The sequence below is a fragment of the Dermacentor variabilis genome, chromosome 3 (assembly GCF_050947875.1).
Source record: "Dermacentor variabilis isolate Ectoservices chromosome 3, ASM5094787v1, whole genome shotgun sequence".
NCBI classification, from domain to species: Eukaryota; Metazoa; Arthropoda; class Arachnida; order Ixodida; family Ixodidae; genus Dermacentor; species Dermacentor variabilis.
The window spans coordinates 32,083,524-32,110,283 of NC_134570.1; the positions used below are offsets into that span (position 1 = coordinate 32,083,524).

The 26,760-nt window shown below is 42.5% G+C and overlaps 1 protein-coding gene across 1 annotated transcript in view; it reads right to left on the reverse strand.

Moving 5' to 3' along the window:
- RhoGAP1A (Rho GTPase activating protein at 1A) overlaps window positions 1–26,760 on the reverse strand; it is a 183,906-nt gene continuing 157,146 nt past the window's right edge. Inside the window, exons 9-23 of the mRNA XM_075684678.1 lie at window positions 26,047–26,180; window positions 25,021–25,088; window positions 22,568–22,674; window positions 22,382–22,441; window positions 22,104–22,242; window positions 21,542–21,606; window positions 19,151–19,190; window positions 18,700–18,774; window positions 17,884–17,981; window positions 16,770–16,937; window positions 13,614–13,723; window positions 12,445–12,584; window positions 11,522–11,656; window positions 9,435–9,540; window positions 1–5,762 (exon numbers count right to left, since the gene is read on the reverse strand). Of these exons, the coding sequence (XP_075540793.1) occupies window positions 5,525–5,762; window positions 9,435–9,540; window positions 11,522–11,656; window positions 12,445–12,584; window positions 13,614–13,723; window positions 16,770–16,937; window positions 17,884–17,981; window positions 18,700–18,774; window positions 19,151–19,190; window positions 21,542–21,606; window positions 22,104–22,242; window positions 22,382–22,441; window positions 22,568–22,674; window positions 25,021–25,088; window positions 26,047–26,180 (1,683 nt within the window). The 3' untranslated portion in view covers window positions 1–5,524. The remainder of the gene's footprint in view (window positions 5,763–9,434; window positions 9,541–11,521; window positions 11,657–12,444; window positions 12,585–13,613; window positions 13,724–16,769; window positions 16,938–17,883; window positions 17,982–18,699; window positions 18,775–19,150; window positions 19,191–21,541; window positions 21,607–22,103; window positions 22,243–22,381; window positions 22,442–22,567; window positions 22,675–25,020; window positions 25,089–26,046; window positions 26,181–26,760) is intronic.

The window sequence follows — 26,760 nt, forward strand, 5'->3', positions numbered from 1 at the left end:
AACAGTCCATGGGCTTTATTAATGAATATATGTACAAAAACTCCCATCACCACATCATGTATGCACCGCACGCTTCACAGTCAGAACTATTTACAAACGATCACTACAGCACAACACTTTCTGCGGCAGGACATGGTTACATTATGTGGCGCCCTCTAAGAGAGAGTAATAAAGTCCGATTAAGCACAAGCACACAGAGCTGCCACATCTCTGATGCAAACAGAGGTGTTGCAAGTGGAACTCGCAAGAAGATCAACTTAAAGTAAAGGAATACAGCCTCCCTCACTGTGTCAGATTTGAGTCAGCTTTTCCAGTTTGACAAATACATTGCGGACACTAGTCATGGATGATGGCATGAAATGCACAAGGTTCGAAATACTGAAAACCTCACAGACGAGGTGCTTCACATCATATTAGCATCAGACATCAGGCCGTAGTCATGCAGTTTCTGTCCCTGCAAATATGTAATTAGAAAAGCACTACTGAAACATTTGCTCTTATCCTCTACACTACGACATCTTCCTACAAAAAAAAAAAAAAAAAACCTCAAGATACAAATTTTTTTGCAAACTGTACTGTTCCTAGTGTAAATTGGGCTTGCACTGGCAAAAATGTAATTTATTAGAGAAAAGACATTAGGCAAAGCACAGTTTAAAAATTGCACTCTGGTCCCTGAAAGCTACATAATGCAGCAAGGTTCAAATAAAACCTAAAATGTGATGATCAACTGTTAAGGAAGTGAGCGTGGAGCTAGTGTGGTCCCCTGAAGAGTGTTCTTCAAAGCACTCTCACGAGACATTCTCATGAGGCACTTGCGTGCACTTGAATGCGCTTGAAATTTGGCAACGCACCGTAAGCATGCAGTTTCAATTACGGCCCAATTGTCACACAGAGCAATAATGTGTACTAGCATGATGAGTTCCTTAAATGACCAGCAACTTTGATTCTTAACCTACTGAAAGAAAACTGAAGGCAAATAAAAAGGTGAAGTAGGGCCATTCACATTACTACAAAGAATCTACTTGATTCTAATCACACAAAGACACCAGAGTGCAGAAGCATGTAAGTGTGGAAGAGCTGGTTAGACATATGGTTAATCTTAAGTGTAACACAGACAGGACATATGATGAGGAAAAAAGTGATAAGTACCAACTGTCATCTAGAAGCTTACTAGGAGATCATTCCTAATGCAAACAGGTATGCACTTCCATTTCCATCATTCCTAATAACAAGAGCATGCTTGATGTTGAATTACAAGAGTGATCCAAATCACCTGAGTGATTACTCTCTGGTTATTATTTCTTAAATCTCTCTCAGGCTTATGACATCATTCTCCTATATGGCAACCAGCTTATTCCACATGCCACAATTAAAAACAGTCAGCTGTTAGTGCTTCCTTATATGCATACTTTTCTGCAATTAGGATTCCTGAAATCTAGTTGAAAAATGCTATTCGCCAAATTTTCTCACAATGTGTCCTTTCTGTGTTGCACTAAAGTTTTTCAAAATGTCAGAATGTGGCTGAGTGCGCATGTTTGCACTATGCTCATAACTCAATGCATGACCACTCTCGTAATAGTCGTGATGGTTGATGGTTTATCGCTACTTCTAAGCTAACATGCACTGCATGACAATATAACTGTAGTCATGTCGACAGTGCTTCATTTGCATTCCCACAATGTATTTTTGTGTTCATAATAATTTTGTAAATTGTGAGAAGTGACCAATTGCCCTTGCTTTACGGTTCTAACACTACTGCTTAAATTAGGCACGCACATTTCCAAAAATTCCCAGGACATTGAGATGGCAGTGCAGGCACAAACCTTGAGCATATGTGTGAGAGCAAGGTCACATTGTGCATTCAACAGGTAAATAAATGTCTATCCCAAAAAGTGACTGAATTCTACTGTTGCTGTGCAGTTTGCACTGGAGAAGCTCTCGTATCATGGCATCATGAGAACCTTTCTGGCTTTTCTTGTATGCCAGCTGAACAGCTGGAAGCAGGGCATATTATGGTATTCCTTGCTTTTGTTTTTATGTCGGAAAAGGCACGGCTCGAGCACCAACTTAAAATTCGTGACTGCTGGCCCCCTCGTAATCACTTCTCTCAACTGATCTCCCCAATTCGACAGATTACCATTCTACACCCTAACTGTAAATGAAGAAGGTAATTCACCACTTCCACTGTTAACTGACCTCTGTCAAACTGTATTGAACTAAGCTGCAATGCAACTCGCTTGTGAATGCCCTGTATACTGAACAAAACCACTGCCTATGCTGTTGAAGGTGGCCAAGATATGATGTGAAAGCGTACTACAGAATTTTTATTCATGCTTGATTCTTTAAAAGCAAGGTACACCTGCAGTGATATTTCTCAGCACAGAATGGCATGCAGTTCTTAGTTGAAATTTAAAAAATATATACAGAAAAAAAACCTATTTGATTTATGCTTTTAATGGGTTTTACAAACAAAAAGAAAACTTGAATGGAGATTTTATCGAAAAAGTTCTACACAGCATAATATGCTAAACCAAGCGGACACGTCCATAACTCAATGAAATGCCCATGCCTTGTTTCAAGTATAGATTTGCTCATTTGTTGCCATAGAAAGAAATTGCAGTAACGTTGTCTACAAATTAAATGGCAGTTACTATAAGAAAAATTCCAGCTTATACATCTGGCAGCAGATTAAAGCGAGATATGACACCCTTTAATGTGACATAAAAATGTCGAGGGCCTTCATACCACTGCCTTTGTTTAGGTAATCAAGAAGACGTGACGCGACTCTGTGGCATTTTTATGTAGTACTCTGTTGGTGTTTATGTAGTCTCTGTGACAGAAGCACTTGTGAACGGCCATATGTAAACAGTTCCAAAGTAGTATATTGAATACAAACTCGCATTCTGAGCACTATAATACAAGAGTGCTTGGAAGTCAGATTAAACTAATACACGCAGTACATCCAAACATAACAAGTGTGCATTCATAAGCATGTCACAGTCATTGCTGCTTTCATGACATCATCATTGCAAACATACAAGAACATGCTATCTGCGCAATTCTAGTACAAAAGTGAAAGAAAAATATACAAGGTACGATGCCCGAGACATCATCGAGCAAGCCAGACATGCAAATGTACAAAAAGTCAGTGTAAAACTCTCTACACCAGTTATTTACAAACAGCAAAACGGCACACACACACAACATAGTTAGTGCTGTTATGCGTACAATGATTTCATTCGATAGCAGCGCGATTAAATGCTAAAAGCAATAAACAGCACACCATCCTACTTAACCCAAGGTGGTATTATTTGGCAGTAGTTGTAAAACTAAAGAATAAAAACGAAATAAGAACTACCACTGGAAAAAAAAAACATGAATACTGTTTGTCAATAAAAATACAATGGTGCATCATTATATTTGTTATAAGGGATGCTGGAAGTGCAGTGAGGTGTAGCTAAATTTATCGCACTTCAAAGTCATAATTCAGCTGCACCATACTGTCATCTGAAATTACTTTTGTAATATAAAGCCTCTCGTAGGAAGAACCACTCCTGGCCTGAGCAATAATACTCCACTAGGTAGTTACTAAAAGTTGGCAGTAGTTCTTGGAACATTAAGAAAGACAAAAGCTTAGCTTTGGTGCTGTTTAAAATGAGCAAAGAAGTCGACAAGCCACATTTTGGTCAGTTATGCACATCAGCTGTCAATACACTGACCCTAGGACACGCTCACACAAATGTAAACATAGAGGCTGATCCACAAATGTATCGAAGAAATTTTATAGCATGCATGTCCCACTACTGGAATGCTATCCCTATTAGCCATGATAACCTGTGGAGCAAGGGAGAACCAAAAACACAGAGGCAAACAGAAAAACAGAGCAGATAGCACTTCAGTAAAAACATCTCATCCTTGAAAGGAACTGAGAAACCTAATGACAAAAACAGGCCTGTGTAAAATGACATTATTGAAATGTTCTGTCACACAATATAATAAAGTTCGCACATTTATAAAACACAGATTGTCATGTAAAAAAATCTAAAAAAAAGGCCCGTGGTCCACAAATTCTGACAATCTGTTTGAAATGCATGAAAGAAATAAATGAACAATTAAAACAGTAACATGATGGTTTTATAAAGAACCTAAGAAGCATGGCAGAAATGCGCTCAGGCTGACAAAGATCACAATAGTTCTGGCTTAAACATAACATGAACGAAGTGAGTGAGAGCTCAGATGTTAGGTACATAAAACAGAGGTAAGAGCTGTTGGCCCACAGTCACTTCAACGTAACAGCAACAGTAATTGTAGACTAGTTAAATAGACACACCATAAAGCTGGTTCAGCCACACAGTAACATGTGCTTTGTTATAGCAGCAAACTTTGCGTACTTAAGCAAAAGAAAAGGGGCAATTGCTCTCCTTATGTGCCACTACGCTGCTGCTTAAACTAGGCACTGCAGATGCCTGGACAGCCACTGCCATGATGACTGCGGTGACAACACACTAATTCCTTACTTTAGCCATGTAGAATTCACTGCCACTAGGCTAGAAGAGGTAGTGTCTTTGTCAAAAGTTTCAAAGCCACTCCATGTGTGACTAGGTCAGTTGTATAGCCACTTGCTGGGTCCTCTGTAGAACCCTGGTTGAATGAGAGCTACAAGAAGTGAGACAAATGGCATTCATAACTCCGGTGAGCTATGGAGCACCCTATAAAGGGGCCCGACAACAGATCTAGTCACTGGCGCAGTGGCTTTGGAATTTTTGGCAAAGACGTACAGATGTGTTGCAGCCATTGCTGGTTGATGTGGCTGGAGTGAATGGCACTAAGGGATTATGTGGTGATGTCACAAAAAAAAAGGAAACTCCACAAAGCAGTACAAAGACAGGTCCCCAGAAAGAGGCTATATCAAGAAGAATCAGCACTGTAGACCGAATATTGCAGCAAGTGCTTAGGGTACAAGGTATAGTGAATCAGCAGAAGCTATACATTATTCACTGGCTCTTTTCCCTTAAGAAGCTTCAATAAACTATTCACCTGATTCACTCAAGTAACACTGCTGCAGACTGTAAAGTAGATGTACAGCGTTGTACAGAGCTGCAGTGCTTCACTAACATGCACCACAAGGAGTAAGCGCATTGTGAAAAGGCTGTATTCAATTGTTTGGAGAAGGGTGCATACCGCACCATTGCCATGCACTCTCGGTTGAGTGCACAAGTTGCCAAGTGTCCACCATTTATATAAAACACAAAGCCTTGCACGCACACATACAAACACGCACACACACAAGTAAAAAATCTGTAGTTGACCAACACAGGCTTGCTCAATACACGACAGCTTGGCAGCAGATGACGTTACCAAGAGTGTTATGGAGAAACCCAACTAGGTTTGTGGCTTTTGCCTTGACGGCTCGTTGTCAACACAGACGATGGTCATAGCTGCATTTTGTCAAGCAGGCTTTTCATTGTTCTTGCTTGCCAAGAGAATGCTAAAGAAACAATGCACACACACACTTCACACTTCTTCACGCTTCGGTAGGAGACGCGTCTCGACTCTCTAAGGTGAGGGAGAGGCCTGCTGCCCTCCTCCGCAGGAAGAAGTAGAGGATACCAGCCTGTGCCATGACATCGACGGTGCTGGTGGTGAGGAGGTCGCTGGGGCTCTGGCCAACCGCGCCACTGCAGGGACGGATTATGGATGGCCCAAACACGGTGGCCAAATTGTGAAGGGACATCTTGTTCTGTGCTTCGTTGGAGTTGATCCTGTAGCAAAGAGAGCACGTATGCACACATAAGAAGGTGCAAAAAGAGGCAGGCAAAGAACTGGTAAGACTTGGTCAACATTGTGGCCTCTATTGGTGCTGCTGGCAGCAATAATTTACAGAACCTGGCACACATGAGGCCAAAGAATATCGCAGCTGATCCTAAGAATGAAAGGCTCAGTGTGCGCATGTTTGTAAGATACAAGCTGCACAACTAAGTGACAAGGATGATTTTTTTTTACCACCATGTTACAAAAATGTTCATCACAAGTAAACTGAGATGTATTGCAACTCTCTTTATTTTTATGCCTTGTCAGAGTGGTGCTCTGTCTACATTATCACCAGGATCAGCTGCTGATAAAAAAAGAAATACTACAATACATCAAAAGCACATGTTGCATTATATCAGCCTTGTACACCTACTGAATAATATGAGGGCCCCTTAGCAGCTTCTAAAATACAGAAGGCTTAATACCATAAGACAAGCTAGACGTGCACCCCTAACTTGGTAACACTGACTTTTCAAACCACAATGCATGAAGTGGCACCCTTGAAGACAATGAGCTTTGGTTCCTTTCTCTTAATTCTCTTTTCCTGGTCTTACGGAAAAGATTCTTGTTCATCTTGGAGGTGGCAGCTCACATCAGTGGTGCCACTGATGAATTGAGATTTACAGAACTTTCTTGTAACAGGAAAAATTTTCATTCTGGAGCAATCTGGAGTACCCAAATACATATTTCATAGCATTTTGGAGCAAATACTGTCTCATCTTTCTATTCCCACTCTCCCGTCGTCCCCCAGAGTAGGGTAGCCAACCAGATGCATTTCTGGTTAACATCCCTGCCTTCTCTCTTTATATCATCTCCTCCTCCTTGGAACAAATAAATGCCAAATGCTGGCCGCGTCCTAGGCTATTTCGAACACTTAAAATTGACAAGTGTTATTCCAGAAAGTGTTTGCTTGCTTGCTCTGCCTCTGAATAAAAAACTCAGTGTCCTTCCACTCTGTGAAGAAGGATAACCGGTGAAGCTGTCTGTGTGGGCTGTCTGTGTCTGTGTTTAATGGCGAACTGCACCTCCGCCGTGGGTTGGCCCGACATTGTACTATCTTCGGGATTGGCACACGTACAGGGAGTGCTTAACACCTGCTTCACCTCCGCTGCGGGTTGGCCCGGCATCGCACTATCTTTGAGATCGGCCCACATATGGGAAGTGCTTGAAGGGCCCCTCACCAGGCCACACAGCAAACTTCGGTTATACGCTGGAAGTTATGTGTCCTCTAGGGAGCGTTCTGCCACAAAAAAATTTCAAATCGGCTCATTATTGGCCAAGACAGAAATATTTCAGAGCCGCGAACCCACAATTTCAGGAAGCTAGCTTCACCGCAAACATATATGCTCTCTACGTGGCACCATCAATCGCCCATAAGTTCAATGTATAAGTAAGACCAAAATTTTACACTTTAAGACACAAATTCCATTCAATTCAATAATTCAAACTCTGCCTCCACGACTATGTGCTAATTTGATTGCTGAGTTGAGCGTAAATAAAATATTTTGGCCTTCATCTGTTGCTGGTACCGCTGAGGCATGGTCATCGGCCATCATGCTGAAATCTCCTCGAAACCGAAACTAGCAAAGTCTAGTTAATTCAGCACCGAATGCACCCAAATCATAGGACAAGCGAACCTCGGCAAGCCATTTGTGAGGCCCTCGAGGTTTGTTCTGTGCACCCGGCATTTGTTCATTCACGTCTTAAACAGCGACATGGTCTCGGCGACTTCAAGTTCTTTAAGCGGAGCCTACTCCACCCTCGATGTGGGCGTTAACGAGGACAATGACTGATGGTAACCAAAAACACCATCAGTTGGCTATGAAACTGCGGTCTATGAAAGTGCGGTCGAGTTCTGGGCCGCAATATTGTAGTGATGCGTTCCGTTCGATTCTATATGCTACCCTTATTATCCAGTGTTCACGGCAGGCTGATGCCATTGATAATGTAAGCAGAGCACTGTTCTTACCACTGACGAAGTGTAAAAAGGAGTCGTGCTCAAAAAAGCATCGCTCCAAAATCATGGTCCTGTTATGTTGCCAGGGATTGAAGATTTGGTGCACGCATTGATTGTACTATGGTCGATCTGTAGTGACAGCATGACAATGGTACAGATACGGATTGACCAGATCGTAGGCAAGCGTACGTGCATGCATGAATGTATTGACAAACTTCAGCTTTATTTCTGAACGATCCCTTTTGGGAACACTTTCACTTTCGTGACATTTCGCTTGACTAGCACTGGACACGTCGATCCTTGCACGGCGTTCCTTGCACAGTGCCAGGAATGCCGTCACTAGTAGACGTTGACGCATCTAACGCTAGTGATGCTAAATGCCATGAAAATGAGTGCATCTCAGAAAGTGGTCATCCAAGAATACAGCACACTTTGTCACTTCTAGAATGAAGTCACTTGTTTTCTGGTGATTTTAGATATTTCGAACTCTCGTTTATTCGAGCATTCAGGTGGTCCACGTCGAGGTCATATTATCGGTCGAAGAAGTATAGATAATGTGAAGTTAGATTTATTATGCCACTTTAGTCATGCATGCTATGCCCATCTGCAGACCACTGCGGCCACACATGTATTGCGCAGTCGCAAATTTTGGCTCACTTCGGTGAAACATTATGTTTTTTTATCGGGATAGAGCAGGAAATCTCGTTTAGCACAAGCTGGTGCATCTGGCGTAGAAGTGGGAGCACTGGCAGATGCACTGATGCACTCAGCCTACCATGTCTCGCAAAGCATTTAAGCTACGTCCAGGTTTAGGCCTAGTTGGTGAAACACAATGCAAGTTAGTTGGTAAAATACGATTTAACTCAATAGCCTAATAAAAAGACATGGACAAGAGAAAGTTTTAGCGTGTTTGGTATTCCGGTAAATGCAGGGAAGCTGGGGTTTTTTTGGATGAGTGGAGGCGTAAACTTGTGTGGTCTGCATGGTGCAGCCACCTCGTGACACAGAGCTCGAACAGCCAAACAAGGAACTAATATTGTTGTAATCAAGTGTAGGACATTTGAAACATTTAACAAGACAATGTGTTCATGATTACGCTGCTGCAGAAAATTTACCGCAGCAGCAAAGTAGAATACACTTGGTTACTGCTATATTAGCCCTGTGGTTTTCCGGTTAAGCTCTGCGCCAACAGGTGGATGCACCCTACAGACCACTCATGCTTGCACCTCCGTCCATCCACGAAAATGCCCTGTCCGCTTAATTTACTGGAATAGCAGACACGCTAAAATTCCCTAATGACAGAATCAGGAGCCTATGCTACCTTCATCTATTTCATTGTTCATTTACCTTTTTATTGGAGACAAAGTGTTTAAAGTGAGGAGTTATCCTCCCTCTGGTACATGTATTAAGGGTGTGCTGGAGCTTCTTGAGGTTAGTTAAATAGCATTAAATGATGGCTTAATTCAGTCAGAAGCTTAGTCATAATGCCCATGGAGTCAAGTTGGTGATCAGCACATCTGGAGTCTCAAGTAATCCAGGACCAGTAAACGGGACTTTACTACTACTGAGCCTTTACTTGAACTACAAGACTCGGAAAGTGCTAAAAGCTACATGACCCAAAGTGGAGAGGAGACCAACGCCAGAAGTGAAAGAGGAGCACACTCACTTCACCATGTGATCGATCAGGAACACTGTGACATTTTGGTTTACTTCTGGAAGTTTGCTGAAGAGGCTCAGGAGCATGTTTTTCTTTTCTTCTTGGTCATGTTTACCTGGAGGAAAAAAAATGTGTGTGCAAACAATGTTATTCAATAGGCATTCTTACAGCTATCTCTATTTTCTGTAGATAGTTACAAATAGACAGCTTTGTTTAGTCATAACAACACATGACTGATTTGACTGATCAGGTTTAATGCTTAAACAACTGCAGAGGCCATGAGAGATGCCATAGTAAGAAGCTCCACATTACTACTGAACACGGAATTCCTTAACGAGCACCTAAAGCTCTGTACTTGAGCATTCTCGCATTGTGCTTCCAATGGAATGTGGTCAGTATGGACAGGAATTGAACATGGGACCATGTGCTCAGCACCAGAATACCATCGAGCCACAGGCAAGAGACAATGACACGGCATGAGTTGAGCTGGTGAGTCCTGAGTGGCCTGAGATGCACTTTGTCATTTTCCTATTGTGTAGTGCTTTAAGACTGCAATGGAAAACCAAAACAAAATCAAGCTGGTGGGTGACAACGACCTACGGTGCTGCCAGAGCAAAACATGGTGCCCACTTCGCACTGCCTGCAGCAAAGAATGATGATGCATTTGGCTTATTGCCTATTAAAAGCATGCAGTGCGTTTCCAACCACACTATGTCACATGCACTGTGAAACAGATCGATGAAGTTGCTTATTGCAATAGGGTTGGCCGCTACAGCTGTGAATGGGACATGTAATGACTCGCGAGGGGATTTGCTGGTACTACATGCCAGGAAAAGAGTAGCAGTTTCGCTCAAAAAGGTGAAGCATCGATTGCGATAGCAAATTAGCAGACAGCTATGTGAAGTAAGGAGAGTAGTTTTATTGGCCTTATAAAGCTGTAATCATTCGCTTACTAGCTAAATTAACAAACATGGTGTCACACACGCATAAGTAAACATGAACGCATCGCGATATATGACAGCGGAAACTTGCTGTCAAAACGCTCGAGTGTGGAAACATGGCTGCAGCAGCAGGCGAATTGACCTTCATGTTGTTTGCCGCTTCAATGCAAACTAAATGTCGAAAGCACAGAGCATATGAAGCTACCGGCACTCGATGCATGCACTTAGTTTACAGCGCAGATCACTTTCAAGATACAGCGCCCGCGCGGCCGTGCTGCAAGCAGCAGCTGCCAGAGTAGAATGCTCCCCTTCTGTCTTGCCTCCCCTCGTTCTTCGCACACAAAAGAAGATGGTGTCCTTCTGCCCCGCCTTCCTTTCTCGCACGCGTGAGCTTGAGCCGCAATTGTAGGCTGACTCTTGCAAGCTTTCACTCTCACATACGGCGCGGCAATGATGTTATCATGTTTGGACTTTATACAGATCATCACGGTGACGGCGATGATGAAAGCAGAAATGCGCTTGGAGTGTCCATATAGTTTCTATTGCAATAAAAGGGAACCGAGTGTGTGCCGGCATTTTCACATGACACGGATGGGCAAGTACTGCGGAGAAGCGGTCATGGAGGGTGCCCACCCCTTTCACTGACGCGCGCCTCATGCCTTTTCTTGTTTGCACGATATCTAGTGGCCGAAAAACGTATCATACGATCACAGTTTGGCGATGTAGTGAACGTTGGTGCCAAAATATTGTGTTTTCCAGGAACACATTCTAAGAGGTAAAAAATAAGCGTAAGTGCATTGGGTCATTTTTTGTGTTCTCGATTGCAAAATTAGGCACTGGGAACCTGTATCAAATGGGATTGTATCAATTAGGTTGTACTGTATTAAACAAAACGATACATTTATACAATTTCTGGTGTTTGGCAGATAAGTGACACATATATACCAATGCACTAGAAACAGCTACAGATGCTACACATTTTCATGTTGATGCACAAGACAAAAGCTACCTGATTCTTGGTACTTACCTGTTATTCAATGAGTTTTCAATCAGCCATTTGCTATTTTGCACAAGATCTCTGCACACCCAATTTTACACATCATAATTTGCATACAAACTTAAGCTATCAGGTGCTATTTCAAAAAGCGTACTCACTAAATGCTTCGAAGAACTTTGGATAGAGAGCATCAGTGAAGAGGGCCTCTGGAAGCTCTCGCAAGTACAGCTTCAATAAACCTGTGACATTGTTGATGTCCACCTCTTTGAGTAGTTGCTCAGCTTCATAGGGGTCTGTGAGGCATTCAGCCAGAAAAAGAAAAGGCATAAGTTGCGTAATCATAGAATTCTGCATTATTCAGTGGTGTTCATAATATTACTGATGCATCACCAGCTAGACCCCCTTTATGTCCCAATTCAGCCTTCTTTATATACATGGAAATGTATTTTGTAATATGCGTTTGTACACCTAATCACATATGTGACACCTGCCAAGGTTTTGCCACAAGAGCCTATGTTCTTCTTGAAAAGTTGCTGGTGAAGGCTGATAACACCCACTGGGACCAACCATCACAATCGAAGTGTTTTGAAGACCACCTCAAGGCCTACAAAGGCCAGCACTGACGCAAAGTGTGTGATCATAACAACCAAGGTTGCATACAGGGTGTATGAGTTCGAATATTGCATTGAAACTGTTTGCTGTATAGCCATGGACTTTGGTATTAAACAAGCAGATGAGGTGTTTAATGTGTCTATCAATAAACAGAAATAACAGTGCACCAGTGAATAGCTCCTGGATGTTTTGTTGAACACTACAAGTTCTGCACAAACCCAAAAGGGTGTAGCAGTGCTGCAGCCAGAGTATGCTACTACATAAGCCGTAGCCTGTTAAAATAACAAACAATAAAGCTCAAATCTGCCATCTCTACCCAATGCATGACCAGAGTCTAAGTTAATTATACTGTTCATGTTATTCAACCAACCCTGTGCTTTGTAAGAAGGGAGAAACACAAACAAGTGGCCATGCGGTGCAGCACCTACCCCAGATTACGAGAAAACATGTGAGCACTGTCACTACTGACCGTTTTCAAATGTCCTCTTCAACCTCTGAAGGTCTGATGCAGAGCCAGACACTCTGTAGAGCCCCACTTCGTTGATACCTCGACGCTCAACCTCACGGACACATGTGGTGATCACGAACGGCACTGCACTCTTTTCCTTCCTGCAGTGAGACAAATGGAAAGTTGTAGCGCTGTTGACTCATGCTGCTTGACTCACACTGCTTGTCAGCCCCCGGCATCATTCTCATGCATTTCAAGCCTAGTAGACTTAAAGCTACTATGCTAGGTGTACGTTAGTCCCCTGCATGAGGCCGATGATGTTGCTCAACACAGCAATCACTGCAGTTCATAAACCAGCGTGACACACATAAGCTTTGTGCTTTGGCATTGTCTTTTTGCCCCTTGTAAAGCGGTAACATCCAAAGAGAATCGCATCAAAAGGTTCTGACGACTGTTCGTGAGGACACAATTTCTGGAAGAGGGCGAATGAGAAAGTCTTTGCCTCTATTTTTGATTAGCTTAAATAAGGTACATACAGGTAATTAAATATATACATACTGTTCTACATACCTTACACTATTTTTCCACATAGTCCCGACACAAGTTCAGACATTTGGCCCATGACAGCACTAAATTTGAGATTCCCCTGTGGTAGAATTTGTCCGGCTGACTGTGGAGCCACTGCCAGACTGCTGTCTTGGCTTCATGGTTGCACGTGAATCGCTGTCCTGCCAGGAACTCACACTTCTCAAGGCGAGACACTTTACCCCATACGTGGGCTGCATTTCCCGGTGAATTTAGGTGGGCATTCGTCCCTTGTACAAAGCCCAACCACCATCTTCAACAACTAACAGCAGTTCCATGCTGCGGAGCTACCAGCAGATAAGACCAGGCCGGCCCAAGAAAGGTCCACCGCTGGGAATGGACACGTTGACTTCGCATTTACAGCCGTAATTTGGCTAAAAAAAGAATAGGGGCAAAGACTTTCTGACTTGCCCTTGTAAAATAGGCGAGTGCATCATAGAGGACGACATGAACAAGACTGGAAAGAACATATACATTGTTTTTATCCCCAATCTTCGTGACAAAAACGAACAAACCAAAAACAAAATAGACACACAACAATGAAGCCCAGAAGGTGTGTGATGTATACTAAGAATGCTGACGCATCAATAAAAAGAAAGACTTACTTGCAAACCTGTTGCACCTTTACTCCAAAAGATCCAACGGGTTTACATGACGGAACCCTCTGCAGACCAACATCTGAGGAGTTGTACTTTATGCTGAGGTTGAGTGTGAACTGAAAAAGAAAACAACGAAAAAGCAAATCACTTTACAAGAACTGCTGCAAAATTCACTATGAGAATAACTAAAATGCAATTTCAACCAGTTTAACAAGTTTACTCACTGACTTTTGCTCTCCCTGCTTTTAAGGGGGGATGAGGGTCTTGAAAACTTTTTTTTTATTTCTTAACATATCTTTCTGAAAATTGGCATGCAGATATATCTTTGAATGCTGATCCCAAATATATATTCAGATTTTATATATCTCATCTAGAAATGAAGATATTGCAAAATAATTTATCCCACATAGGTCTTTTCTTACGGGCCATTATGATAATTTCTTAATTAAAAAAACTAGTTTTAAAGAATAGCTGTCATTTTCAAGGGCCCACTGCACATCCTAAAGCTAAAGAAATTTTTAAAAAGTCGTCATATAGGTCATGAATGAATAACAAAGTAGGAAGAAAAAAACAATGTGGGAGTAATTAGCTTACATCTGACTTAATTGCTAGTCTATTGGGTTTAATGAAAAATGGAAAGCTTTAGGATGTAGCTGAGATCTTACTGAAAAAAATGATACCTAATTCAATAAAATCAGTTGATGCAAACATTATGAAAAGTTCTGTAAGGCAAAGGCATTTGATCGAAAAAGCAAAGCTGAGAAAATTGCATTCAAAGTTTTGCTGACTCTACCACTTTTGTTTACCTATCACATGGAAAAATTTAATGCTTTAGCATGCAGCCCAGTCATTACTGAACACAATAACACCAAACTCACAGAAATCTGTTCATGTAAAGATTGTGAAAACTTCTGTATTGCATTGACACTTGACAAAAAAAAAGCTCAGAAAGTCACTTGCTATTTTCTTTGAATCTGCCACACATTCACAAAAGTCCTGGGCAGTAGTGCTGGGTTCTGTCAGGCATGTGCTTCTTGGCCATCCTCTTCTTCATCTTTTCAGCATTGGTGTGACTTTTATCAGACCTGCAGAGCCTCTGTTTATCTTTTTCAAGGCTCCTACGAATGAGGTAGCTCCCAGGACTGTAACCAAGCTGTGCTGCAACAGCTCTGCTGGTTCTCTCACTGCTCTCTCTCACTGCACTTTGCGAGTTGGAGAGTGGCCATCCCACATTTGCTGCAGCTTGAGGACGCAAACAGCTTCTTTAGCACAGAGAGATCAACGATGATGTACTCTGTGCCGCGATCGTCGTCTTCACTTCCTGTGCCGACGTTCATTAGCTCGAACTTGCGGAAAGTCGCGGAATTCTTTGCCAATGAAGTTTTAATGTTGTCTGCGTATTTTTTCGCGCCCCGCGCACTTCGCCTCCGTGAAAAACACCATGTCGAAGCGTTGAGCACGCGAGCTCGGTTCAGCCGCGTCCGTCGGCACCGAAGCGGCGTGCGGAAACGCCGAAGTCGACGTTAGGCTTCGGTCAGCCGGCTCGGCCGCTTCCGACGACACGGAATCCGCAGCGACTTGCAGCGTCTCAAAAGTTGGTATTTTCGACGGGCTTAGTCCAGGCGCATCCACCGGCACTGCAGAGACTTGCGGTAACACCGAAGTTGACACCGATCGGCACTGTCCAGCCGCGTCCACCGGCGAAGCTAGCGTCGATGGGGTTTGTTCAGCCGCGTCCTCCGGCGAAGCTGTTGTTGGCGAGCTCAGTCCGGCCGCATCCACCAAGGGCACAGCAGCTTGCGGCATCACCGAAGCTGTAGTTGTCGACGATGTAGCGCTCATCTTATTGCATGCGCGTGTCTTTTTGCTGACTGCTTTTCGCGTGCTTGCTTTCAAGCGCGCGTCTCGCGCCATCGTGACACGCGGAACAAAGACACCAGGCACGCAAAAGCAAGAAATTTGTGGTTAAAAGAAGCGACTCAATAGCCAAAATATCTACAAGAACGATAAAGAGAAAGGCAGAACGAAAAATAGTAGGAAAGAAAGAGGAGCGCGAAAAATGACGTGCGTGCAGGCGAGAGCAGACGACGCGAAGGAGTCGAACAACGCGGCCCGCGGCAGGCGAAGCATGCGTCACGGCCAATCAGAGGGCTGCCCTCGAGGAGGCGCCCGTTTCACCCAATCAGCGGCTGTCTCGCGACGATTTCCCGCTTGAGAACGGGTGCCGATCGCTCCGCTGCACGAGAGTCTACAGCGTGCCGAGGGGCGCCAGAATGGAAAGCGGGAAACCAGCTTTCAAACGAGACCAAGATGGCGCCGATCGGTTCGCGTCGCGCGGAGCTACGGCAGCTTGAAAATGAGGCAAACATTCGCGCTTGGCGTTCAATTTCGGCTCACCGACGTTTCTAAATTGCCGTTTTTTTCATACTTCGAGTAGGAATTGAGCCATAATATTTTGTAGAGACATAGTTGGGACATTAAAGACTTCAAAAACGCAATTTTTGAAAATTGCCATTTTTGACCATTTTTCGCGATTTCAAGACCCGCGTCCCCCCTTAATGAGCATCCAAAATTGTTAGTTTCACCAAGAATGGTTATAGGAGTGACTATTGATGGATCGGTTATCAGTAACACAAGAAGAGTTATAGCAGTCTTTCAAAGGCTGCTATAACTCTTGAAAGGCTACTATAACTCTTCAGTCAATAATTCTTCAGTCAATATGCTTGAATGAAATCCACCTAAAGTGTTTGTTTAGAAGTAATGTAAAAGATAGTAAGCAAAGAAAGGACAGGAGCCATTTTGCACTCATTAATGAAGCAGACCAATTCACCCACCTCTGCTGCTCAAAACTTCTGCCATACACATCAATCTAAATGTTACTTTAGTTAAAAGAGTAAAATGAAAGCATATATTTAGGCAGCATAAATGGCCAGTGTGTGACAACATAGATGGGTGCATATCTCACTGTACTTTCACCAAGTGCTTTTAGAACTCCCTCACTGTTTATGTTACACTTCATTTGAAGCATAGGTAGTGTCACATTTCGGTACAGGGTCACTGCTCCTACAGAGAACTGTTGTTTGCACAAAATGACGCCAGCCTACAATCATGTTACAGAGAAATTAAAAGCACATTGTTTTTCTTTCAGTGTGGAACACCTACGTCCTGCAGACTGAACGACTTCTCCTGGTACTTGTCTGTGAGCCAGGAACGACTCATCTCAAAGGCAGCCTTTCCTCGCAGCTCGGTCATGGTTGTGCCGTTCTTAATTTGCTCCTCATAGCAAAGTATTCGGAGTGTTTGTGATCCGTCCAGATCAATAACAACTTCCTGCAACAGTCAGAAAGAACCAAAGTAACTGTTAATAGCGAGTTCCAATGGCACTGACAAAATGACATGAGCGGCAGAAAAGGTCAGCGCTGCCAAACATAAAAAATGAAAACCAATGAAGAACTAAAGAAGATCAAAGGACAAAGATAGTACATCCATTTCAGCCATTATAGTGGCCTGATCAGCTCTCCTGCAGTACACAAGACTACGACCTGCCCAAGTTCTCCAATAGTAGCACTTCTTTGATGACTACGCAGCATGCTACACTCTACTATTCTGAAGTAACAAACCACTTGCTTTTACTGAGATAAGACAACTCACGTACAAAGCAACATTGCAATAGTATCTCAGTCGAGATATATGTCTGCAAATTTACATTGAAATGCATCGGCGTTACACACTTTCCCAAAAACCTTTCTTAGCAGTGGAGCACAAAGCTACGTGAAACACCAATGCATTTTGGGACAGGTTGTGGGGGTGAATATGTCAATATTGGTGGTAATCTCAGGCTTTCTACCCAGTAGACATGTCTTGAGCACAAACATGCATTAATTCTGCAATAGCGATATGTGTGCTAAAGTTTGTCATTACAATGTTAGCAAAATTTTGTTAATTAAAGGATTTATTGACCATTTTCTATCACACATAAGCTGATGTTGGTTGCTGCAACTTTTGGCCAGCATTTATCACTTTATGTCCGATCAGCTATATCTAATAATGGAAGACGGTCATTTGTGAAATGCCTTGTTTATTTCAATCACAGAAGCGCAAGAACCATTGCTGCCTATGGTTTCATGAGTAAAAAAAAAAAAAAGGTTTTGCCGTACTTACATCAAAACGTGGAAGAAATTACCTGAATAATTCAGCCACACCAGTGTAAGGTCAACGATAAGATGAAACTCCGCGTAATATCCAAAGTGAACTAGATGAAAAAGTGACAACCCACCTGGTTGAAGTTTGGTTCCATTGTGTTCTGGCATATTTTCGTTTTGGCTTTCTTGAAGAAATGTCCGTAGGAGTCTACTTCAAAGCAAATGTAAATGTCTGCCAAAAGAAAGAAAAGAACATTCAGTTCAATACAATATATAAAAGCAATCAAATCTTCCCTAGGTAAGTAAGGAATATGCTTTGCAAATTATGAAGCAATATTCAGTTGAAATCGGAGCATTTCTTGCATAAGCAGGAAGACAGCGACAAACCAAAATGTTACAGTCTTATAGCATATCACTGCATTTCCACAAGCTAAAGTATATAATAAGGAATGAAATGCGCACATTTAACTTCTTTGTATCTATATTTTTCTAACATAAAAAATAAGATCCTGTAAGTTATTCAGAAAGAAGAATTTAATGCTTGGTGATGATTTTAACAATAATGTCCTGCACTGAATGTCCTCCTGTCCTGCTGGTCGATCCAGAGAAAGGACCCTGCTACTCAAGCATAAGAAAAATGCTAGCTGACAGCACTGAGCATGCACTAAGCCTCCGCCCCCATGCTATGCATTCCTCATTTTTTTTCCAGGTTTTGAAAAGAAGCCACGATTGTGCCCGCTTATACAGATGTGATGGCATGTGCATGAAGTGGATGCAACTATTATGGGAGGAATTGTAACTCGTCACCTACTGAGACCCAGGCTACCATAAAAGAGACAATTAGTCCACCTTTTTTGAACTCCACCATATAACTTCTGAGCAGCAAATATTACAAATGATGTGATTGGTTCTTGAGAAGAAAATAAAGAGATGACTCAAGTTCAACAAACCTGAAGGTGTTGTGAGCCCCTGCAAGTTGTGGACAGTGATGAGAAGGTCTCCAAACAGCAGGTCTTCATCTTTGGCTGCATGGGAAGAGGCAGAATGCCACCACATGACATCAGGTACATTCACAAAAACAATACTCATCTATGTCATTAGTCAAATTCTGTATAGCTTTAACTAGACAATTAGATATTGGAGTGAAATTTGTGCAATCTCAGTTATGTCTACAATTAGGAGAATGGATTTTAGGAGAACTAAACCCTGATAATCACAGCATCAGCAAGGAAATGCCACTAATAGCCACTGCATAAGTAACTGCCTTTTGTAATTTTATTCTTTGTCTTCTCCTTCTTGCTATATTGACATGAAATCATACCAACATTTCCCCAAAAGACAGAGAAAAGCAAGGTAGCAATTGTGTGAAAGCTTAAAGAAACATAATTGAGGAAGTCCTACCTGTTCTCGTCAGGAAAGATCCCATGTTGGTTCCCATACACTGCAAGGTCAAGCATACTTGAATGAATAATTGAAATATTTGAAAAGTTTGGCAATATCAGTAGTAACAAGGATGCACAATTACCATGGTAGTGCAAAGAGGCCATTGGATGAAACATTATTTGTGCATTTCTATATTTCCCCCCCAAGCCACCCCCTGGCACATAACAGTGAAGCCCTTGCCACAACTACAGCATGGCTCAAAGATGTGCATGACCTTACATCAGTAGCGTAGCAACAGGGGGGGCCGGGGGGCCGTGGGCGCCGGGTGCAAGGGCCAGTGGGGGGGGGGGGGGGTTGTCATATACGCCTGAAGACACCCCTCTTTCCGCCGGTTACACGGGGGGGGGGGGGGGGGCGTGACAGAAGACCTATGGGCCCCGGTTGCCAGATGACCTAGCTACGCCACTGCCTTACATTCTGATGGCAATTACTGTACATGCTAGGCTACAGTCTACTCAGCGTTGTCTGCACAATGTAGGCGCCATCCAAGTACAGATGGCATTCCCCTAAAACTCCCAGAGAATGAAGAGAAGGAGTGCACGCTTTGTAAAGTTCATGGTGCTAAAACATAGCGTCCTGCATTTTTCACTGTAACAACTTCAAGAGAAGGTTTTGCATTTATTGCTGCTTTGTTCTTGCTAAAATTATGCAAGAATACTATTGCATTTTTTAGTCTGCAGAATTTTAAAAGCGCTTTGCATTGCTGTTTACCATGTTTCTGGAGACTTTCAGTTGGCGGCAGTTAGTGAAACCAGTCAGCATCTTTGGAGCAGCTTACTTCTCTGATGTCGAGGTGCACACACAACACTGGTTTGTCACTATTTTTTTTAAAACTAACCAGGCAAACAAAAATTGTGAATGGTTTATTTGACATTTAGGTCAAAAGGGACAGAATTTTGCCACAATACGAAGTGTGACACAAAAGAAACGAGACTAAGTGTGTAGCTTGAAAAAAGATTGGAGTTGGCAACAACTGTTTTGCTGACATCATCCCACACACCTCCTCTTTTCATGCAGCCAGTTTCGACAGAACCGGTCATGCCAGTTGGAAGTGCTGCGTCATTGAGTGAACACGTGCAACTGCATTCTACCGGAAAAATGTCTGATGGAAAAACCGAACAGCGAATCAACATCAAGTTTCTTGTGAAACTTAAGAAATCAGCCATGGAAACATTTCAAATGTTAACCGAGGTGTATGGAGATGAAACTTTGTCTTGTGCACACATGTTTGAATGGCATAAGCAGCTTTCAGAGGGAAGGGACAGTGTGGAAGATGATGAATATGCTGGGCACCCAAGGTGAGCGATTACAGACCAAAACATTGCCAAAGTTCGTGATATGATCCATGGTGACCGAAGATTAAGTGTTCGTGCAGTGGCGGAGTTTGTTAACTTGGATAGGGAAGCTGTTCGATGCATTTTAATGGATGAATTACACATGAGGAACATTTGTGCGAAGGTTGTTCCAAAAGGTCTGTCTGATGGCCAAAAACAGCGCCGTAAAGACATGTGTGTGGACATGTTAGAACGCATTGCAAATGAGCTAAATTTGTTGGAATCTGCTGCAACATGTGATGAGACATGGATTTTTACCTATGACCCAGAAAGTAAGTGCCAGTCAATGCAGTGGAAGTCTCCAGGATCCCCAAGACCCAAAAAAGCACGCACGTCAAAATCAAAATTCAAGACAATGTTAATCGTCTTCTTTGACATTAATGGAATTCTAATGATTGAGTGGGTTCCCAGAGGTCAGACTGTTAATCAACACTACTACATTGAAGTACTAAAAAGACTTTGTGAAAAAATTAGGAAAAAGAGGTTACAGTTGTGGAGTGATGGATGGCTGTTGCACCAGGACAATGCACCCACTCACACGGCCCTATCTGTCAAGCAGTTTCTGGCCAGCAAGCAAAAACATTACTGTGATGGGGCATCCTCCATATTCACCTGATTTGGCTCCATGCGACTTTTTTTTTTATTTCCTAAAGTTAAATCTTGCTTAAGGGGAACCCATTTTACCTCAGTTAAAGAGGTTCAGGCAAAAACGGAGAATCTCCTGAAGGGCCTTCCAAAAACCTCATTCCAGAACTGTTACCAGCAATGGCAGCACCGAATGCAGAAGTATGTGAATGCTGAAAGGGACTACCTTGAAGGTGATAATGTCACAGAGAACTAATTCTGTAAGTACAATAATTTATTGGACCAGTCTCCTTTTTTTTTTGTGTCACACCTCGTATCTAAGTTAAAACAAGCTGCCGTAATTGAAATCTTCTTTTGAAGTTGTTAGAATAAAAACGCAGGCTACTGCATATTCTGGGCGATTAGGTGTGAATAACAAAGCAGCACGTACCCCTCTCGCTGATGTGATGCAGCTCTGCAGTTCGAGAATGCTGGGTGTTGTGACAACCTGCGGGGCTGCAAAGTAAGAAGGTGTGGGTGAGTGAAATACACAAATTATCGCGAGCTGGGTTTGAGAAGCAGAGAAGCTGTCCAATCGTGGTGATCCACACATGTAGCACCTGATTCAGATAGTATCTTTTTATACGTCATTGCTATTTCAATGACTTATCTTTCACTCATGTGTAATAAGTTCTTGTGTGTGCTGTTTTTACATTATAAAGCTCAATATGCCTGTAAAAATTAGTTATTTTTCAGCATTATGCAATGATATCCATACACTGATACGAAACTGAAAATTGTATTGTTTTGTCTTCTGTTAATAGATACGTATTTTTTTGTCTACTGGTGTTTCTTTCATACTGCTGCCCGCTGCTATACAATTGATGTTGTCTGAATGGCAATTGCCTTGTCAAGCTGCTGTGTGATGCAGTTTAGTGCAACTGTCCCTTGGCTTGTATCAAGAAAAAAATGATTTGATTAAAAAAAAACAAAAACACAAAACAGGTGGATACCTGTCATGTGCAGGTGGTTGATGGCCTCAATCCACTGGGATCGCTCAAACTCTGACGAGAGGAAGAAGTTGTACGTTTTGGTGTTCTTGAAGCCAATCTTAAATGGCAGGTTTGGAGAATGAAGAACCAATTGTGCCTCCTGCAGAGGAAATAAAAACAACAACATTAATTAAGAAACATTCATGCTTAAGAAACAATGAGCAAGAAGGACTTATTCTTATTGTGTCTTACTGGTGAAAATATGTATATAATAATAAAAGAAAGAAGGGATAGCTTACTAGTTCACTGAGTTTCTTTCGATTTCGTTCCAAGTTGCGACCTGGTGGCTTTCCAAGCTTCTGAAATAACAAAAGAGATGATGTAAGTACCAAAGCGAGAAACCTGCAACTTGTATGTACAAGTCTATTTATGTATATGTTTATGTATATAGTCTAGGTATCAAACAGACAAGACAAAACACTCACGGCATTGTCTCTCTCTTCTTTTGCAACAGTGTCTCTCAATGTGCTCGTTCTTGACCGCAGTTGACATACATTCACCTTGTTGTCTTCCCTGATGGGCTCCATTTCTCCTGCAGGAGATAACATGAGCAAATTATGCTTCATAATGAAAAAGGATTTAATTACAACCTTATAACAAATGACAATGTATCGTAGAAGGTCGACCAGCACTTCTAGAATGCCATGCCTTTCAAAGCAGTCGCTCATGTTTAAGCCAATACACAATTTGCAATACTTTGACATTACTAACAGACATACAGGAGCTTGACATCTGAAGGAATAATGACTGGCTTAATTGAAGAGTACAAGGGTCAGTCAACAATGAAATTCAGCGATTCTTGAAGAAAATTTTGAATTGCAGAGTTTAATGTCTTGAAGCTGTCATAATTGGCTATGAGGGATAGGGTTCCAAATTAATTTTGATTACCTGGGGCTTTTAACAAGCTCCACAAAGCACAGTACATCAATGTTTGTGCATTCCACTCTCATTGTAACATGGTCACCGTGGTTGGGAATCAAACCCACGACTTTGTGCTCCGAAGCACAAAGCCATAGCCACTGAGCCACACAGTGAGTGTTCAGGGGTTTTCATAGCATTTCTGCAATTCCACAATTCAGGTGAACAACCTTGTAACATCAGCGTTAGGAAATCTGAAAGCCCTATAACTTTGTGAACCCAGTTGTTCGTGAATTGGGGACCTTTGGCATATTCTAGGCTACTAATTTTCATGATTTCGCGCATGTGCCGTGTGGATCTATTGGGCCACAAAGGCTCCTTTTGTTATAAACAACGAGATGTCTTATGGCAGGAGGCTTCTTGGCTTCCTGGCTCATTTGCCACTCTTAAACCCACTGAAGCACCACCAATAATCCATTACCTAGAGAATGTGTTCATCCCCTTATGCAGAATGGCAACGCAAAACATTCAGTCTGCCCTCTGCTAGCCAAGGCCCTGAGCTTCTCCGAGCAAACATCCTTCTTCAGAAACTGAGAGACAACATTCTTTACGGTTTCACGCCTGCTAGGTGTACAGGCCATCTGCAGCCTGTAGAGGTGCACTTTGACAGAATCTTCAACTCCGAAATGAAGACCAAGTTCGTCCATTGGTACGATGACAAAAACGCGATGCAGCTGAAGCAAGGCAAAGATGACAAAATGCCTCCAATGGTCTCACAGACAAAGCCACTGCACACCGACTGGCTCACTAAAGTATGACATTCCCTCTTTGTGAAGCCGGAGATTCTCCAAACAGCATTTGAGAGGAGTGGCATAGCACAAGTGCGCACAGCTGAACAAGTCCAACACGTCATAGATTGGAGGGCACAGCCAGCAGAACTGGCCGGAAAAGTAAGATTTCTTTCGACTTAGTGCCCATGTTTGTTACCTTAAAATATTGCATGCCCTTAAATTTTGTGGCACTTACCAATCGTGAAATTCGCATAAATGAAGGGCATGCAAAAAAAAAAAATGGTTTTACAGTAATAGGGACACTAAACGAAAAAAATGACATGCAATGCAGTGACACTGCTGCTCACAAGCACGGGGAATTATTATTGAGATAGCAATGGACATCCCAGGCATATTTCTGCCGTCGGCGTCAGCGTGAGGTCCCGTATAAAGTCGAAGGATGATAAAATCGCCGCTGTGCACTGTATGCTGCATGTGCCAGTGAAAGCGTGTGAGGGTGAGCCGGCGAATGCAGCTCATTTTCGCATGTGCGAGCGACGGAGACGGGCTGGAAACGCACCCTCTCCTGTCGTGCGCGAGGCACGGGGGTGAGATGTTCCTCTCTGGCTGCTGCTTACGGCGCGGGCATGCGGGCGCCATATCCTGAAAGCGATTTACGACGTGTCCAAAGTGCGTGCCTGCGCGGGCCTCATCTTCAAAGCAGTCTGCAATATTTTTGCTCAGTGCATGTTGTGCCGGTAGCTACGTATGCGCAGAGCTTTCGACGTTTGGTTTGCGTCAAAGCGAGAGATGCACGAAGGTCAATTTGATCGCTGCTGCTGTCGTGATTCCTCCATCCAGCACTGTGACAGCGGGTTTCCGCGCTCATAGAGAGAGATGTATTCATGTTTACCTGTGCGTGCGCGACACCATGTTAAATTTTCAATTTAGTTAAAACACATTGGCGGGCTAGTTGGTTTGAATCCATGATAGAACACAAAGGACAGCGCTGTCTCTATGCGTCTGTTTTTTTCTACGTCCTCGTTCAGTCGCGCTTGCACATTCTATCATTGGTAATTTAGTCGGTAAGTGAATGTTTACAAGTTTATACGCTGGATGAAACTACTATCCTTACTTCCTACAGCTATCTACTAATTTGCTATTGCAATCAGTGCTTCGCCTTTCGGGCAAAACTGCTACTTTTTTAGTTATATGCAACTATACTGCTTTTAGATAATGATGGGACTTACCAGTGGCGTCAATGAGGGTAACAAGGCTAAGAGGGATGTACCACTTGACCTCAAAAGTAAACTTTTGCCTGGAAGAGAAAAAAATAATGTGCAAGGTACATGTGATTTGTTACTAGATTTCCATCGCCCAATTTTTGATAGGCAAGGTTTAGCATGCAATAAACGACAGCAAGATTCTTTCTCCAAACTTTCAAAATAATTCTCAAGACAAAAATATGAATTGTTCAAAAGCACCAAGCAGCCGCCTACCCATCCAAGGCTTCACAACAGTGTACAGCAGCTCCACATACCCATTCAAATTGAGCCCATATCCCTATGGAAATATGTATGGGGGCATCTCATCACCCTCACTGGAGACACATCCAAACACCATCATACTTTGGGGAAATTTGGTCTTCATGACACATGGAACACAGAACAATATCTTCAGCTATGGATTCATAGTCTCCATTCCACGTCTGTATTTCATGCCGTAACAATTTTAGGGTATTCAAGGTGCATTGTGCAGTTTCGCTGCCCAGCACGAATCATCATCATGCAGGCAACTATTCCGTAATATTTTTGTGGTTTCCTCGCGTTGCAGTTCCATTTGATTTTGATGGGATTATCAGAAACGAAACATAAGAATTATGTAAATTGAGGCAATACATATTGACTATGCATATTTCTGTCTAACTGTACTAACTGTCAAATTTATCCTGAACATCATGTATTTCTGCGTCTTTGTAAAAAGCTGTATTTTACCATGACAAACACATAGCATAAAAAGAAGGCACTTTCTTTTTAGGAGGTACAGCATTTTCAACTCTAGAGTTATTCAATATTGTAGAATCCTGTGATGTTTCAAGACAATGAAAAATGAAAATTGAAGGTCAAATGCAATGCTCTGCCTCTGCCAGCTGGTAAAGTCAGTTTCACCTTCCAGATGCTATTGGTGCCCGTGAAGTTGGATAGCCAAACAAAGAACTCAGTTAAGCAACAAAATGCCAACATGAAATTTTTACCAGACCATGTAGCTCAACTTACCTGCTGGAAGGTTTGTACTTGGCGCAGACAATGACGTCATTGAAGAGGAAAAGGTGCCTGAGCTTCCGGTGTCCCTCGGAGTATTCCACAATAAAGCTATTTTTCACGACATGCCTAGGAGCCCTGTCTTGATGCTGGATTGAAGTGGTAGACATGAGAGCGTTATCATTAGGCCAGGCTCATGTAGAAAGAGCAGGTGTCAAAGAGTGTGGCAGCACAATGTAGTAAGCAAAACGAGAAAGTCAACAACAACTATAAAAATTTTAACTAATTAGTCGTAATAATATATCTAGCTTCCCATCACTCAACTAAGGAAAGTGAATGATGTACACAATAAATTTTGCAACACTTTAGGAGTTTGCCTGTCTTAATTCTTAAACATTATGAAATACTTATTTGCTGTTTTATTCAGCTTTTCTTCCATTATTTTTGTTTGCCATAAACTTTTCTTCTTCAAGTTCGTAGCTTTCAGGTTACGACAAATGACATCTTGCCCCAAGCCAAAACAGTTTTTATTTATCCTTCAGCCAAATATTCATTAACCCTTCGCATGTGTAAAGTTCTCATCTCTCCAGACTACAACAGAAAACCTTCTAAGTAATCGGCTTGCAGTCACTGTGGCGGCGAGGAGACTATCGAACATGTACTTTACCACTGTCCTCGATACAGCTCGCACCGGCTGTCCCTAGCGACCGCGTTGGCGTGCCTTGATGA